Source organism: Papaver somniferum, chromosome 1 (assembly GCF_003573695.1).
Source record: "Papaver somniferum cultivar HN1 chromosome 1, ASM357369v1, whole genome shotgun sequence".
NCBI classification, from domain to species: Eukaryota; Viridiplantae; Streptophyta; class Magnoliopsida; order Ranunculales; family Papaveraceae; genus Papaver; species Papaver somniferum.
Genome location: NC_039358.1, coordinates 222,631,527 through 222,648,537, shown reverse-complemented (window position 1 = coordinate 222,648,537; position 17,011 = coordinate 222,631,527). Strand labels below are relative to the sequence as shown.

Below are 17,011 nucleotides of genomic sequence, written 5' to 3'. Positions count from 1 at the left end.
TAGGAACCCGTTCTTGTACCTTTGCCAATTTTATTGACAAAAAGGGGGAGAATTAATGTGTAGTTCTACTACATATACATATGGTTTTCGGATCAGTGTGTAAGGAGGAGTGGTTTCCATGTGAGATGGAGTATTGACTAAGGGGGAGTGATACATATCACTGTAGTATTATTGTTAAAGTCGTGATGCAATTGGACTTTTATGTTACATAATAATACTATGTCACTGTATAATAATGATCGAGAATCTCGATTTATCTCATTGTTATAGCTACAGATCTTCAACAACGGTGATGCTAAACTTACAACCTTTGGGGATCACTGGAGTACTTGGAAGGACGAAGATTTCAGGGAACGTTGAAGAATAGACTATGGAATATGAGCCACTAAAGTTTATCTTTTTTGTATTCCATATGTATTAATAGTCTTGTCACTAAAATTGACAAAGGGGGAGATTGTTAGAGCATAGCTCGGTCGACCTCGCATGCGTTGCTATCTCAAGCATGTTTGTCAATATTAGTGATCAAAACTATGACTCTTGATTTCTAGTCTACATAGCTAAGTCTCGTACTAGGATAGAAAAGTGTAGTTGAGCTCAAGGACTTCATGGCGATTAATCATACAACGACGAAGATCTACTCAAGGAACCGTGGAACTTCATCAACAAAAAGGTATGTGGAGACTTGAACTTATCTATCACTCAAAAGTCTATCTCTTCTATTTCCTACTTCTTATGACACAAAAGTCGTATTCTATATAGAATGGATCATACACATTTGATATTTCGAGCCAAGTATATCTCGCCTATCTATATCTCGAAATCATGTGTTGGTAAAGCGTTTCGCTTTGATCGGTTTTATCTTCACCTAATGATGAAAGTCATAATGTTTCAATCACTTTGAAAATCGCTTTGACGAGAAATAGTGTAACAACTATATAACGTCCTCTAAGAATGTTTCAATGGTTGGAATGCGAGTTTAGGTCTATATAACCAATGATGGATATAAGCATTGTGTGGAAACACATATGTGCATAAATCTTATTCCTTAATCCGAAGTTTGCGAACTTTGTTGATTGAGAGAAACCGGAGGAATTGGCTTTGCCAATTCCGCGAACTCAGTTTTCGAACTCAGTCCGCGAACTGACGGAAGTTCTCTTGCCGAGAATTTCTGCTGTAATTTTCCAAAAACTCGTTTGCGTGTTTATTCTGAGAACTCAGTCCGCGAACCTAGTCCGCGAACTGGCGGAAGTCTCCTTGCCGAGATTTTCTGCTGAGTTTGGAAAACTCTGCCGGTTGTCTTAAGTCCGCGAACTTTTTTGCGTACTTGAGGGGGTTATGATCTAAAGATGTTCTCTGAACATGAAACTTAAATTACTAAGGAATGCAGTATGCAAACCGTGGCTATAAAGTTCATGAGACGATTCAATCGAATTGAATCATCTTTGTTTCAATTGTGTCTTGTGTAGTTACATAAGATCTCATAGCAATTGAACAACTCTCTAACTAGTTCATTTGAGTCAATTGAACTAGTTATGGTGAAGAATAACAAGGTTAATATGAAATGCTCATATGGTTGACCTTTTGGGTTACTATGTTGAACCAACATACACGTACACGTTTGGGCACGGTTTTCACAAACCAGTAAACGTATATCTCAAGTGTGTGTGACAAGCTAAGTTTTCGATCTAACGGTTGAGAAATATTAGCTTGAATCTAAATCAGGTTTTCATCTGACGTTGAATATTGATTGCTTTGTAACTAAGGCAAAACCCTGATTTGAAGACTATATATAGGAGACATCTAGGATTGGTCTAGCATTGGGTAAAACCAATCCCCACACGTCTGTGTGATACTAGTGCTCTCGCTAGAGTCGATTCTCCTCTAACCTTTGGTTTTCTTCTCTAAAACCAGGTTAACGAGACTTCATTGGGATTGTGAAGCCAGACCGATACTACTTTTATCGTAGTTGTGTGATCTGATCTTGCATCTTCTATCGTACGAGTAAAATCTTTGATTGGCTTGATATCGTGAGAGTTGTCCGATAGGCAAGATAAAGAAGTCACAAACATCTTCGTCTCACTGTTTGTGATTCCTCGACGTCCTCTTGTGTATTCAAGTAAGACTGTTGAGAGGTGATTGATTAATCTAGGTTGTTCTTCGGGAATATAAGACCGGATTATCAATTGTTCATGTTCCCCTTGATTTCATATCTTAAGACGGAACAAAAACCTAGGGTTTTTCTGTGGGAGAAATATTTATCCTTTGATAGACTTTTCTGTGTGAGACAGATTTGTTTATTATCAAGTCTGCGATTTTGGGTTGCAGCAACTCTTGGTTGTGGGTGAGATCAGCTAAGGGAATCAAGCGCGCAGTATCATGCTGGGATCAGAGGCGTAGGAGTACAACTGTACCTTGAATTAGTGGGAAACTGATTGGGGTTCAACTATAGTCCAATCCGAAGTTATCTTGGAGTAGGCTAGTGTCTGTAGCGGCTTAATACAGTGTGTATTCAATCTGGACTAGGTCCCGGGGTTTTTCTGCATTTGCGGTTTCCTCGTTAACAAAATTTCTGGTGTCTGTGTTATTTCATTTTCCTCATTATATTGTTTATCTTTATAATTGAAATAATACAGGTTGTGCGTTAAAGTTTAATCGATTAGAGATCCGACCTTGTGGTTGTTGATTTCATTGATTAACACTTGGACATTGGTCTTTGGTACCGTCCAAGTTATTCCTTGTATTTGATAAAGACTCGCTATTGTTTTTAGCTTGAGTAAAAATCAAATCAAGAGAGAGATATTAACTCCTTGAGATACTTTTATCTAGATTGAGTATGATTGTCTAGTTGATTCTCTAGCAAAGTATTTCGGAGTTAGTCCATACAGATTGCTAAGCGAAATATTGGGTGGTGTTGTTAGAGCCCCGCTTTTTCACAAGAACTATTAGGTAAAGATAGGCTGACCGGGCTTCACGAATCCCTAAGTGAAGTCTTCAAGCCATAACCTAAAATACAGTTCACAAAGAACCTAGGTTATAGAGAACAACTCTAGTTATGCAATTAGGGAACATGCATGGTAGGGATTAAGAATAACCTACTGCAAGAGTCTCTCTATAAATATTTTCAAGGATCAAAGTAGTTTTGAATTCAAGTCAGGTATCTTAGAATTCAAACAAACACTTTCCTATTTTAGATGAAATGCTTGTTAGGAAAATCATGTAAGCATGTGAATGGCTTCCTTGAAATTACATAGAATAATATGCATTATGTTCCAAGGTTCTGGAACCATGCAAAATGATGATCCGTAGTGGCTAAGTAACCTTTGACCTTATAAGCATAAGCGATATTGTTCAATTACACTCAAAAATAATTAATAATCCACAAGCTAAAAGATATTTTGTGAATAACGTTGTCTTAGAAGTGTTTATGAAAATCTTAGCGAAGGCGAACATCACAGTATAGTTCGTGACCTTTTGCTAAAATCGGACTACGTAGGTTCACATACATCAGTTCACGAAACATAACCAAAGGGTTCGCGGACCTTGAAAGTTCGTGAGCGACATACCTAATGGGTTTCCAAACATAAGAAGTTCGTGAAAAAAGAACTCTAAGGGTTCGCGAGTTTGAAAACCTTGGTAGTTCGTGAAGTCAGTGAATAGTGGTTTGCAATGCAACCCGGGTATGCAAACTTATCCAACTCCTTAACTTTATAGTATAGGGCACCCAGACCGGGTTTGGAAAACTCTACAAATATTTGGAATTCATACTGTAATTTTGGTAACACAACAAGTGTGTACCTTGCGCCAACTAGTTCGTAGCTCTCATAATTAATTTGAAACTTTCACAATATCCATAGACAATATGTACTATTTCTTGGGCAATTTTCAAATGATCAACTTAAAATAAATAGTTCATGAATAATAGATTGTTCTGAACATGCAGTGCTTGAATCATATTCCGAGAGTTTAAACAAGACAAGCTTGAACTCGAAATTTTTTCTTTGCAATATTGAATCTACTAAAATCATGCGACATCATCTCATAAGATAAAATGATATATATATATATATATATATTCATGAGTAAATATGATATGTCAGTCTTCACCTACGTCTTTGTTAATGAATTCTCGCAAACATCTCCGTTTGTCCTTTACTCTTCAATATTCGAGGGTTATTCTATGATGTCTGACACTCAAATACCATGCTCTAACCCTAGTCCGAGACTTGACTTTAGTATACTGAAAATCAATATATAGCTTTCTACATCTAACATTGACAACAAGCTTGAGGTAGCAAAAATTGCGAGTTCGATCGAGCTATGCTCTAACAAGGTTCTTCATGAATAACAAGAGCAAGATTCAACATTGATATGTTCCTAGTGTAGCCTAACAAAGTTGACTCTAGGAATCAAATCAAGTATCTCTGAGTTTTTGAACTAACAATGACAACCAAACTTGACATACCAACGGTTGGTGGGTTCAACCGAGTAATGTTCTAACATACATGAAATTAGAAAGAATTTAAAGTGAAGAAGATATTACCAAAAAATATCCAACACAACCTCTACTTTAAACACATTATCATTGAGTTCTTTCTCTAAGTTAAAATGTATATGGCCATGATACCTTCTTTGCATCCTCAACATTCTCAACATAACCAATGTACTTTTCAGTCAAGCTAAATGCATCTTTGGTCAATTTTTTTTATCATCTTTTGAGACTAATTTTACATTACGTTGAGTCACTTCAGGTACAAGATTGCTTTTTGAATCATCGTTCTCGTCATTCTTTTACACAATATGAAAATTCTTTTTGAAGAATTCTGCATGACGCCATCCACCTTTTCTTGTGAGGGACCGACCTTCGTATTCTCCTTTAGTCATTCTTGGCATCCCAAGAATGAATCCCCGGTGTGGAGTCATAACATGTGTTGTTCCATTTATTACAAAATGTAAGATCGTTTGGCACTCTGCCTTTCCTATAACAACGTAACAGTTTAGTGACAATGCTTCATTCTTCAACCAATTATTTTCATCAAATTTCTTGTACCAAAAAATCAAGAATAAGTTCCCGCATAACACCTCGATTACTTATCATTTGCAACTGTGCACTGGTCAATTTCAGGTCTTCATTCTTAATTTTTTCACAAGAACATACAATCCCGTAAAACCATATCTGTATAACCTCCTAGTGGTTTTTACAGGTCCTTTTGTATTTTATTTCGTATTCTTCATATTAATTACCTGTCTAATCAATAAGGTTATTTGTTCACTAAAAACATATTGTTGGTATTCGAGCATCGAAAACCAAAATACATATTGATATGTACCTAATACACCCTATCCAACTGTGCATGTTGATATATACCGTAAAAAGACAATTTTTTCCATTAGGACATGTCAATATTTATTGTCAAATACATACTATTTTTACTTCTTTTTCTCATTTGCATGGTAATACATATTGATATATATATACCTAGCTTATATGTAGCCTAAGTATCTAACAGTACATATTAATATGTACTAATCATTATTCAACTATTTTTTACGTAGTACATATCATTATGTATTGTTGGATTATCCACACTAAGTATCCAAAAATACGTATTGATATGTACTGACGCTTATTTAAGTATGATATGTACAAGAGCGAAATTTTCGTTGTATTTTTTTTTTTTGGTAAAATTGTTTTCTTCCTTTTAGTTATTGATTCGGGAGTAATAATCTTTTTTTTTTTCTTTTTGATGTTGTTGAAGGAGTAACAATGTTTTTCTTCCTTTTTGTTGTGGGTGAAGGAGTACATACTTTGATCTTCAATTACTCCTCTTATTGTTCTGCTAATCTTTCTTGTGGTGTAACCATTTTCTGTTGGTATGAAACAAATCTGTTTTTGTTTATGATTTTTTGATTTGCTTTGTCGATGATTGTTGATTAATTTTTCTTTAGATTTCTTTTTTGATGATTTTGATTTCAATTTTGTTTGATGAATTTGTTTTGGTTTTTCGTTTGATGGTTTATTAAGAGAGAGGATTTTGATAAGAAAGAATCAAATTTGATAAAATGATATTGATTTGGTTGTTCTTTGACCGCACCCAATGGTGTTGTTATGTTTTGATTCGATACAACTCTTCTGTTTTTTCCCTGTTTTGTGTTTGAAATGGGCTGATTTATTGAAATAAGTAGAAAAATTAAGTTTGCAGAACCAGTCACGATTAAGTATGTCCAGTTTGCTAACCGTAATTTTGTTCTCTGAAGTTGTTACGTTTAGCAAACTAAAACTCCTAACCTATGGTGTATTAGGCGCTAGGCGAGGCTAGGCGCCAATCCCTTCGTCTCGAGGAGCTAGGCACCCAGTTTAAAATTTTAATATATCTTTCTTCAAGTTCAATATTTAAAGTATAGAAGAGAAAATTTGTAATAAAAATCACTAGTGAATGAAAAGATTACAAAAAAAAATTAGTTGGAAGCCTAGCAACAAGCTGCGCTCCAATGCCTTTTTGAATAACGACTCATATCTCGTGAAAAACAAAAAATTTGCCACTTTAACATTCCTGTCGTGGCTAGCCGTATAGTTCCACAATCATTAGCAACTGTGTTGGTCCCACCTAGCCAATTGGGCCATCCCCACCGGCAAGCAACTTGCCTAAACCCCTTCCGTACTACCATACAACCTTTGCTGCTAATGGGAATCGACCCAAGACCTCCCAGGAAGGGAGGGCACAGGGAATCCACTGCATATATCCCAGGTCACCCGCAGAAAGTCCTGTTTCTAACATTTTCATATCAGGGAATTAATCCACCCTACTACTATATATCCCCAATACAATACGGAATTTTTCTCCATGACTTTTTCTTTTTTAAATTTCAATTCATTGTTAAACAAATACAACAGGGAGGAGCCCTAAGACTCCTAACCCTTTACTATTCTCCAAAGAATTCTTTCATTTCAAGATGGCTTCATGTTCTCGTAAACTTCCACGCATCAGTGATAAGATTTCATCACCATCTGCATCTGTTATTGCGAACAATAATGATCTTTTAATACCTATATTGTTGTATTTGCCGGTAAGATCTCTTATTGTTTTCAAATGTGTATCAAAAGGTTGGTCCTCTCTCATTTCAGATCCATTGTTCATTCGTAAGTACACAATCCAAGCACGCCTTTCAAGTCCAGGATTATTCTTGCTGAAATTGTCTTATGCTGACAACTTCGCATATGAATTTATCAGACTGGATGGTAAGAAAGTCAATGGTGGTGTGCCTTTAAAATTTCTCAATTTTGTGAATGATGCACCAGGTTTAAAGATTGATGGATCATGTAATGGACTTATCTGTTGTAGCAGCTTTAGATGTGCGCCTACAAGTGACGAAACCTATTACATCTACAATCCATCCACAAACCGGTACAAAAGCATACTTAAATTTGAGCATCAGCCGAACAGTTTAGTTTCGGTTCGCAGTGTGAGCGTAGCTTTCAATCCACTTATATCACCTCATTACAAAGTTGTCTTTGTTTGGGAGGTTGGCAAAGACCAACTCCAGATTGAGATTTTTGATTTGCAAACTGCTACCTGGAAGGTCTCCGGAAAACCTTTCCGTGGACATAATGATTCGTTCCGCAGGTCTGGTGTGTTCTGGAATGGCTCATTGCACTGGATCAATGCAACAAAGTTTGGCAAGTGGATTAGCTTAAGTAACTCTTTTGGTTATTTTGATATGGAACAGGAACTACTAATGGAAATGCCAGTGCCGCCAACACCGGATATTGATGAAGGGTATGACAGGAGGATTGGGTATTTTGGTGCATACAAGGGTTGTTTGCATCTTATACCAATTTACAATCACTATTCAACATGTTTTGAGATACTGGAAATGGACAACAATTACAGGTGCTGGAACGTAAAGTACAAAGTCGATATTGGAAATCTTATAGTTTTATATCCGGAGATATTTCCACATAAATTTGACGATAACAATTTTCTCATTTTAAGATCTTTGCATGGAGTGGAATTCTCAATCTTGCTTGTTCGAGAAGAAGATAAAGAAGAAGAATCAAATCTAGTAATCCATATACCTGGTAAGATTATTTGCTACAAGTTTAAGGACATGAGTTTCATAACAACACATAATTTGTCGCCAAATCCTATTGGGGAGGAATCACTTCATTACAGGTGGTTTTACGCCCATCAATACATCGAGTCACTCGCTATTGTTTAACCGCTCGTTTATAAACTCTATGCATCGCCAGTGCGCAGATGAACCAAATTCTTTCAGAATTTTGATACTTGAAGGTGTGCACTTTGATCTTTAAACTTTGAAATTTGTATAATCCTCTGGAGTGCTAAGACTCTTCTTATGTTCTGTTGACTAGGTGCCAGTAGCACCCATATTTTGTTCTCTAAATCTGGATAAGACTGACAGACACAAGTTACTTGAATCACAACATAAGTTGAACAATGCAATTAACCATTCTAAAACACACCAGACTTAGAAAAACTATGAAGGGCATCCAAACACAGAACCTTTTAAATGGGCGTTTTTCATTGATCTCTAAATACAAACAACTTCACAGTGTGACTTGAAAATCACAAGCTATAGCAGTACTGCAAATCGAAAAGAAACTTTCTTCCTGAATTGAGATTACGATTCTTTTTTTTCTCAAAAGACAAATTTTATTAAGCGCGAGCACCAAATGAAGTTACAAAAGAGGGAAACACAAAAAGTTAGAACTAAAACAACTAAAAGTAAAGTCACAGACGACTACTAAGCAAACAAATCATCTAAATCTAGAAGAGTTTTCAGAAGGCCATTCTAGTAAGTCACTCAGGAGCATTAATAACAGACCCAACTTCAGCAAGAAAGTTAGTCGCCGCACCCAAACCACCAGACTCTACAGTAGGAAACCTCCAGTAGTAGTACTATTTCTGACAACAAAGCCATATCCTGCAATACCAGGATTTCCTCTCGTGGCTCCATCGCAGTAAACAAGATCAACGTATGCAGGAGGAAGGTTAAACTTGCATCCGACGGCCTTATAACCTTAACTATTCTGCTTTCAATCCCAAAATGTTTCAAAATCAACAGCTCATGGGAAGAATATCACATACAGAGACTATCTCCAATTTCAAAGTGTGATCTTCTTAGCATCAGCATCCCTGACCAAAGAAGTTTCTTATGACCTTGACACTCAAAAACGATACTCTTTGGCCATCTATAAACAGCCATATTAAATACACAAACGTTACTTAAAACGAATTTACGAGAGTCCCTCTATCCTGGAAAGCTAGCTTATTACCTTCCAGTTTGCTAATTTCTCTTGCAACATTTCCACATAGGCCACACGTGATTAGATTTAACTTTACCCGGCATACGTACTACTCCAATGTACTTGGAAAAGAAGCTAAGTCCATATGTAAGCTGCTTGCAACATATCTTCTTCTGTCATTTATAACACAATCCACAAAGTATCAGCTTTCTCTGCTCACTACTGACCAGAAGGTTGCTGGAAATCCATAAGAAGTTTCATTACACAATCCAGACCTTTTCTCTTTCCATTTAGAAAAATGAAAATCTCAACAGCAAAAAATAAGTGGGTAGGAGGAATACCTTTTCTGGAGACAATAGGCCGCTGAATATTACCATTCTCCACCAACTGAGTTAACTTTCTGCTCAAAACATCTTCAGCTATCACAAATATAACAGGGGAAAGAGGATCTCCCCCTGCTTTAAGCCTCTTTCCATACCAAAATAACCCACTGGACCTCCGTTTAACATGATACAAATTTTTGCAGTTTTAAACAACTCCATCAGCCAAAGATAAACCCTGTTTTATTAGCGGAGCAGCTGTTTATTCGCAAAAATTTTAGGATGCGTATGGTCAAAACCTTAATCCACTTGAGAGACCAAATTGCATCAAGACTTCAAGACTGAACTCCCAACTTAAAGTATCATAGGCTTGTGTAATATCCAGTTGAACAGTCATCTTACAAGCTCAGAAGCTAAAAATATCTTTTCATGGATACACCTTGTTGAGTAGAAACAAGCTTGTCCATTAGAAGACCAAACCTGGAAGTAATGATTCTGGTGAATACTTTAAAACAGAAATTACTTAGACCAATGGGTCTGAAATTGTAAAGATTTTTTACCACCTTCGATATTGGGAATAAGCATAAGGAAGTTGGAGTTTAGACCCTCTGAAATAAATTTATGCCCCCAACAACATTTCAATGAATTGGGACTATGAAAAAACGGGCAAAGAATATAAAAGGAACGCAGGTGTAATTGTGTTGTATTACCATCTGATCCTAAGCTACTACAACAGAAAAAACCACCGCAAGAATGCTAGATTTTTATACCTTTGGGACGGTTCCAGAAATTTAGGATTAAGAAAGGGATTCTAGTATTACAGAAATTTCCAGGGACAAAACTTTTGCAGGTAAAGTCTAGGAACTGAATGGTGAATTCGACACAAATGGAGGCCAAATTTTGGATAAGGAATGAGTCAATACTACAACAGTGATGCAAATATGAATACAAAAAGAAATGACTCAACAGAAATGTGTTAAGTGATCAATTTTGCTGATTACAGCGGATGACAACAATGATAAACCACCAAATCTCATTGGTACTGATCAGGTTTGAACAAGAATGTAAAATTATCTTGATTCTGAATGTAAAGAAAAAATGCATTGAAGCTTAACTAGATCTTTAAAAACTAAACAAAACTAGTTTTGGTTATTCATTACCAAATGCAGACCTTAATATTTTAACTCAGTCAGCCATTCAGGAGTCCCACATATGTCCCTGAAGGTTCTTATAGAGACTGCTCAGGTTCAAGACATGAGAAAATCATGCGAAGTCTTCATTTTATCCCACACTCCTTCAAAATGGGGACTCTTCCTAGTGTACTTCATGGCCATTCAATTAAAATTTTCAAGTAAACGAGTCCTCAAATTTCAAGCAGAGCAATTAGAGAAAGCTATGTTCAAGTACACTACTACTTGCCATAGAATTAAGACGACATCAAGAAATAAAGATCAAAACAATGCAAAAATGCCCAAACTGATGGCATTATAAAATATGCCCAATTTCACATCCCGTTTGATCCCTAATCTGAATCCAAGAGTGTCTTCTTCTTATGTTATACGAAGCATAAAAATTAAGGAACGCCAAAGACAGCCTGTTTGAATTCTTTGCATGTGTCTAAAGTCTTGAATGCACATAATACCAGTGTAAAAGCTAGATGTAAATTGTCTGTGTGATGCAGGGGCATAATATGTCTCTGTAGAGTTTCTTTATTTTAGGATACATTTTGCTAGTTTGTCTCTTAAGAAAGGGCATCTCTGTCCAAGAGTTAGTTTTCCCTATTTAGGTTTCTTTCTAGTATAAATAGGTTGCTAGGTCGTCCAAAGAGGGCAGACTTTTATTATATTTTCATACGATTATAATCTATTGATTATACAAGTGAGTTAGGTTTATCCTAGAAACTCCTTATCTTCGTTCTTATTGCTTCAATCTAGAATTCTCATCGTTTATCTTTGTCAATTACCTTAGTTTATTGTTTCTGTTTTCTAGCTGTGCATTAATTGGCGCTAGAACAAAACAAACCCAAACCCTAGCTAACTACTATGGCAGGTAGACTTCGAGTTAGAGGTAGAGGTGGAGGTAGAGGTGGAAACAATGATATTAACGAGTTTAGAACCTTGATGGAAGGCATGTCGCAGCGTTGCAAACCCTAGAGCGACGAGAACGTGCCGAAGCCCGTATGGAGAGACCAGAGGGCCGACCCAACCCTTTGGATTCACCTGAAGGTTTATCTGAAGAAGATGAACGCGACGAAGATGAAAATCCTTTTCATGATCGTGTTGTTCATGGTCCACATCATGACAGATTGGAAGATAGGTTGGTTAAAGCCCTGGATTTGAATTCTGGTGGCGTGAAGGTTGAAGTGAGTGATATGTCTGGAAGGATGCACGCGGAAGATTTCCTAGATTGGGAAACTAGCATAGAGAACTACTTCGAATGGAAGCCTATAGCTGAAGATCGGAAGGTGTTGTTTGTAAAGTTGAAGCTGAAGGGAATGGCTTTGCAATGGTGGAAAAAGCTGGAAGAACAGCGTACAAGGCAAGGCAAAGAGAAAATCAGGTCATGGGATCACATGAAACAGAAGTTGCGGAAGCAATTTCTTCCACCTGATTATTTGGTAACGTTGTATGAAAAGTTTTATAACTTTCGTCAACGTGCACTAAGTGTTGAGGAGTATACAACAGAGTTCTATAATATTTATTTAAGAGTTGGATTGAATGAGACACTCGAACAACTTGCAGCAAGATATATCCTGGGTCTAAACATAGGAATTCGAGAAGAGTTTGGTCTCCTACGGGTTACCAACCTGGTAGATGCTTATCAATTTGCTCTGAAGGCAGAGGAGAGAGTGAATCAACGTTCAAAGAACCGAAACTCTGCGAGCCGAATGAAAGCCACATCCAACTGGAGTAGAACTGCACCAAAAGCATCAGTTTGGAGTAACAAGAGCAAAGAAGGGGCCAGCACCTCAACAACAACTCCAACTGCAAGCGGAGTGCCCAAAGTCGGCACTCGTTTGGTGGCCAAGTGTTATACATGTGGAGGAGATGATCGTATGACTTACACTTGTCCACAAAAGCGGGTTAATTTCATTGAAGATGGTAGTGACGAAGGATGGTTTGGAGACCCTAAGTATGATGAATCGGAGGGTGAAGAGGAAGACTTGATGTCAGTGAGAGGGGAGAATCTGGTTGTCCGCAGAATTCTTATGTGTCCTAGGGTTGATGACGAGGAGGAAGATTGGCGTCGAAAGAGTATTTTTCGCACACAAGTTTTCTGTGGTGGTAAGGTTTTCAAACTGATTTTAGATGATGGAAGTTGTGAGAATATAGTTTCTCAAGAAGTTGTAGACAAGCTAAGTCTGTTAACCAAGAAACACCCTCACCCATATAAGATTGCTTGGTTTAAGAAAAGAAACGCAGTACCTATCACGAAAAGATGCTTAGTGAAGTTTTCTATTGGCAATTTTGAAGATGAAGTGTGGTGTGATGTTGCACCTATGGATGCTTGTCACATACTATTAGGCAGACCTTGGTTGTTTGATAAGAAGATGACCCACTTGACTGAAGCTAATACTTACAGTTTCGTGTGTAACGGAAATAAGATGACGTTGCATCCTATGAAGGAAGAAGACGTGCAAGGTGGAAGAGAAGAGAAGGGGCAGTCAACAAGTTTATTAACTTGTAAACAGTTTCAGAATGAATGCAAAGAAACTGGTGTGATCTATGCGCTAATGTGTAAATCAACATCTGATATTGTCCTGGAAAGTCATGAACAACCTTCTGAAATCACTGAATTGTTGAAACTTTTCGAAGAACTTGCGCCTAGAGAGCTACCGAATATGCTGCCTCCAATGAGGGACATACAACATGCCATTGACTTGGCGCCAGGATCTGCGCTACCTAACTTGGAAGCGTATAGGATGCCTCTTGCACATCGATTGGAGATACGAAGACAAGTAGAGGAGTTATTGAACAAGGGTTTGGTCAAGGAGAACAAAAGTTTGTGTGTTGTACCAGCCTTATTGACTCCCGAGAAAGATGGTTCTTGGTGAATGTGCATAGACAGCCGAGCAATCAACAAGATCACCATCAAGTATAGGTTTCCTATACCTAGGTTGGAGGATATGTTGAACATGTTGGCTGGTGCTAAGTTTTTCTCGAAGTTAGACTTCCGAAGTGGATATCATCAAATACGTATTCGCAGTGGGGATGAATGGAAAACTGCGTTTAAAACACCGGATGACCTCTATGAATGGCTTGTAATGCCTTTCGGCCTTTCTAATGCTCCCAGTACATTCATGCGAATGATGACAGAGGTATTACGTCCTTTCATTGGTTCATTTGTAGTAGTTTACTTCGATGATATTCTGGTGTATAGTCATACCAAGGAGTAACACCTAGTTCATCTAAAACAATTGATGGAGGTTCTTTTGAAGGAAACATTATATCTCAATATTAAGAAATGCCCATTTTGCGCGAAGAAGTAGAATTTTGGGATATATTATTTCTGCTAGTGGTTTAAAGGCTGATCCTATGAAAGAGAAAGCGACTGTGGACTGGCCTATACCTCAATGTGTGACTGATGTGCGTAGTTTTCATGGTTTAGCTACCTTCTATCGTAGGTTTATAAAGGGTTTAGTACTATTATGAGCCCTATAACTGAGTGTCTGAAAGGGAAAACTTTTCGGTGGACAAAAGAAGCATCAATCGCATTTGAGAAGATTAAAAAACTAATAACTGAGGCTCCAGTTTTGGTTCTGCCATATTTTGAGAAGCTATTCGTGGTGGAATATGATGCTTCTAATGTGGGGATTGGAGCGGTCTTGAGCCAAGAAGGCAGACCTGTGGCATTCTTCCGCGAGAAGCTAATTGAAGCTAAACGAAAGTATTCTACTTATGATCTGGAATTTTATGCGTTGGTTCGTGCTTTACAGCATTGGAGACATTATCTAGTCCATAAAGATTTTGTGGTCTACTCAGATCACGAGGCTTTGCGCTATCTACAATCTCAAAAGAAACTGAAGCCTAGACATGCAAAGTGGATTGACTATCTTGAGGAGTTTACATTTTCCCTAAATCATAAATCTGGAGCAATGAACAAGGTAGCTGATGCTCTAGTCGTCAACATGTGTTGGTGACATCAATGCAGGCTCGTGTAGTCGGTTTTGAGGTGATTAAGGATCAGTATGCTGCTGACCCTTATTTTGGTCTGGTAGTACAACAGCTAAGTACGTCTCCAACAACATCAGGTATACCTTTTGTACTTCATGATGGATATATCTTTCGTGGAAACCGTTTATGCATTCCTGTTGGTTCCTTAAAAGAGAATATTTTCCGAGAGCTTCATGGTGGAGGGTTAGAAGGACATTAGGGACGAGACAAGACCCTAAAAGCTGTAAAGAGTCGTTATTATTGGCCTTCAATGGACAAGTATTTTGAAACATTGATCAAGAGGTGTCGAGTATGCCAATTCGCAAAGGGGAAGTCCCAAAATACTGTATTGTATACTCCATTGCCAGTTCCACACTCTCCTTGGGTACACCTTAGTATGGAATTTGTGCTAGGATTGCCGAAGACTTCAAGACAACACGATTCAATATTTGTTGTGGTAGATAGATTCTCTAAGATGGCTCACTTTATTCCTTGCTCTAAGACTGCTTATGCTTCCAATATTGCGTCTCTTTTGTTTAACGAGGTGGTAAATTTACATGGAGTCCCTTATTCTATTGTGTCTGATCGTGATGTCAAGTTTCTGGGTCATTTTTGGAGGACTCTATGGAAGAAGTTAGGAACTGATTTATGTTATTCTACAACTTCCCACCCTCAAACTGATGGACAGACGGAAGTAGTGAACCGAAGCTTGGGAAATTTACTAAGAAGCTTAGTGGGAGATCATATTAAGAGTTGGGATCAGGTTTTATCTCAAGCCGAGTTTGCATATAACAACTCAGTTAGTCGTACGACTAAGAGAACACCTTTTGAGGTAGCATATGGTTTTCATCCGCAACATGTTGTAGACCTAGTACCTCTTCCGTTGGATACCCAAATCTGCAGCGAAGGTGAAGCTTATGCTGACCATATAAAGAGTATACACCAAGATGTGAGAGCAATTATTAACAAGAGTAAAGAACACTACATGAATGCAGCTAATGCTAATCGCAAGCATAAAGAATTTCAGGAGGGTGAGATGTTGATGGTGTTCATGCGAAAAGAAAGGTTTCCTAGGGGAATATATCATAAGTTGGCTTCAAGGAAGGTGGGTCCATATAAGATAGTGAAGAAGATCAGTTCCAATGCTTATGTTCTCGAGTTACCTGATGACTTACAAATAAGTCCCATTTTCAATGTTGCTGACTTGTATGACTATTATGGGTTCGATGGAGATGATGGTGATACATCAGGTGATCAGAAGCCGGTGCAACAAAATTTGAACAACAACCCACCTGATGTGATTCAAGAGGTACTTGACGTGAAGGAAACAAGATCCCGACGTGGAAATCCGTATCGACAGTTCTTAGTAAAATGTCTTGGAAAAACAACTAAGAGTAGTACATGGATAACAAAAGAAGAACTGAAACGACGTCACCCCCAAGTATATGTTTAAGCCGCCGCAGCATTCTTGTCGGAGCCGACCTTATTTTCAAGCTGGGGTGGTTGATGCAGGGGCATAATATGTCTCTGTAGAGTTTCTTTATTTTAGGATACGTTTTGCTAGTTTGTCTCTTAAGAAAGGGCATCTATGTCCAAGTATTAGTTTTCCCTATTTAGGTTTCTTTCTAGTATTTTTCTTTCTAGTATAAATAGGTTGTTAGGTCGTCCAAAGAGGGAAGACTTTTATTATAGTTTCACACGATTATAATCTATTGATTATACAAGTGAGTTAGGTTTATCCTAGAAACTCCTTGTCTTCGTTCTTATAGCTTCAATCTAGAGTTCTCATCGTTTATCTTTGTCAATTACCTTAGTTTACTGTTTCTGTTTTCTAGATGTGCATTACTGTGAGAGCGCTTTGATGAAAAAACACTAAAGAGACAGTTATTATGCAATCAAGGTTGTCTATATCCAAAAAATCAGGATAACTGAAATGTAGAATTTTCCCTTTCTTGGATTATAAGGTTTGATAGTGTAAAAAACAGCTAACAATTCCTTTGTTATATTCTCATAAAGATAAAAAAATCTTAATTTTACTCTATATAAATCAAAATGTATCATGTTACTCATTTAGTCTAACAATAAAAGGTGAAACTTAACTTGACTAATTGAGACAATCTACATTATCTTGTAACTTAAGATTTAACTGACCTGGGGTACACCTGCAATAGTTCCGGAGCTTCTTTCTCAAACTTGATCACAAACTTCTCCACAAACGCCTTCTCAGCCATTATTAAAAGTGAAGTCAGGGGAATTTGATACTTAACCAGACC

At 37.5% G+C, this 17,011-nt stretch overlaps 2 protein-coding genes across 2 annotated transcripts; both read left to right on the top strand.

Annotated features, from left to right (window-relative positions):
* Window positions 1-6,916: 6,916 nt before the first annotated feature.
* Window positions 6,917-8,255, top strand: LOC113337350 (F-box protein At5g07610-like). The gene is made up of 2 exons (XM_026583057.1): window positions 6,917-7,889; window positions 7,992-8,255. Exons 1-2 carry the CDS (start codon window positions 6,952-6,954, stop codon window positions 8,215-8,217), a joined length of 1,164 nt encoding a protein of 387 aa, XP_026438842.1. The 5' UTR covers window positions 6,917-6,951; the 3' UTR covers window positions 8,218-8,255.
* Window positions 8,256-11,764: 3,509 nt separating this feature from the next.
* Window positions 11,765-13,639, top strand: LOC113360982. The gene has a single exon (XM_026604386.1). The coding sequence runs from the start codon at window positions 11,765-11,767 to the stop codon at window positions 13,637-13,639; it is 1,875 nt and encodes a 624-aa protein (XP_026460171.1).
* Window positions 13,640-17,011: the final 3,372 nt, after the last annotated feature.

Coding starts and splice junctions, on each gene's coding strand:
- LOC113337350 (XM_026583057.1), top strand. CDS start 6,952: ATGGCTTCATGTTCTCGTAAACTTCCACGCATCAGTGATAAGATTTCA. Junction 7,890..7,991: donor GAAATGGACAACAATTACAG/GTGCTGGAACGT, acceptor TCTCATTTTAAG/ATCTTTGCATGGAGTGGAAT.
- LOC113360982 (XM_026604386.1), top strand. CDS start 11,765: ATGGAGAGACCAGAGGGCCGACCCAACCCTTTGGATTCACCTGAAGGT.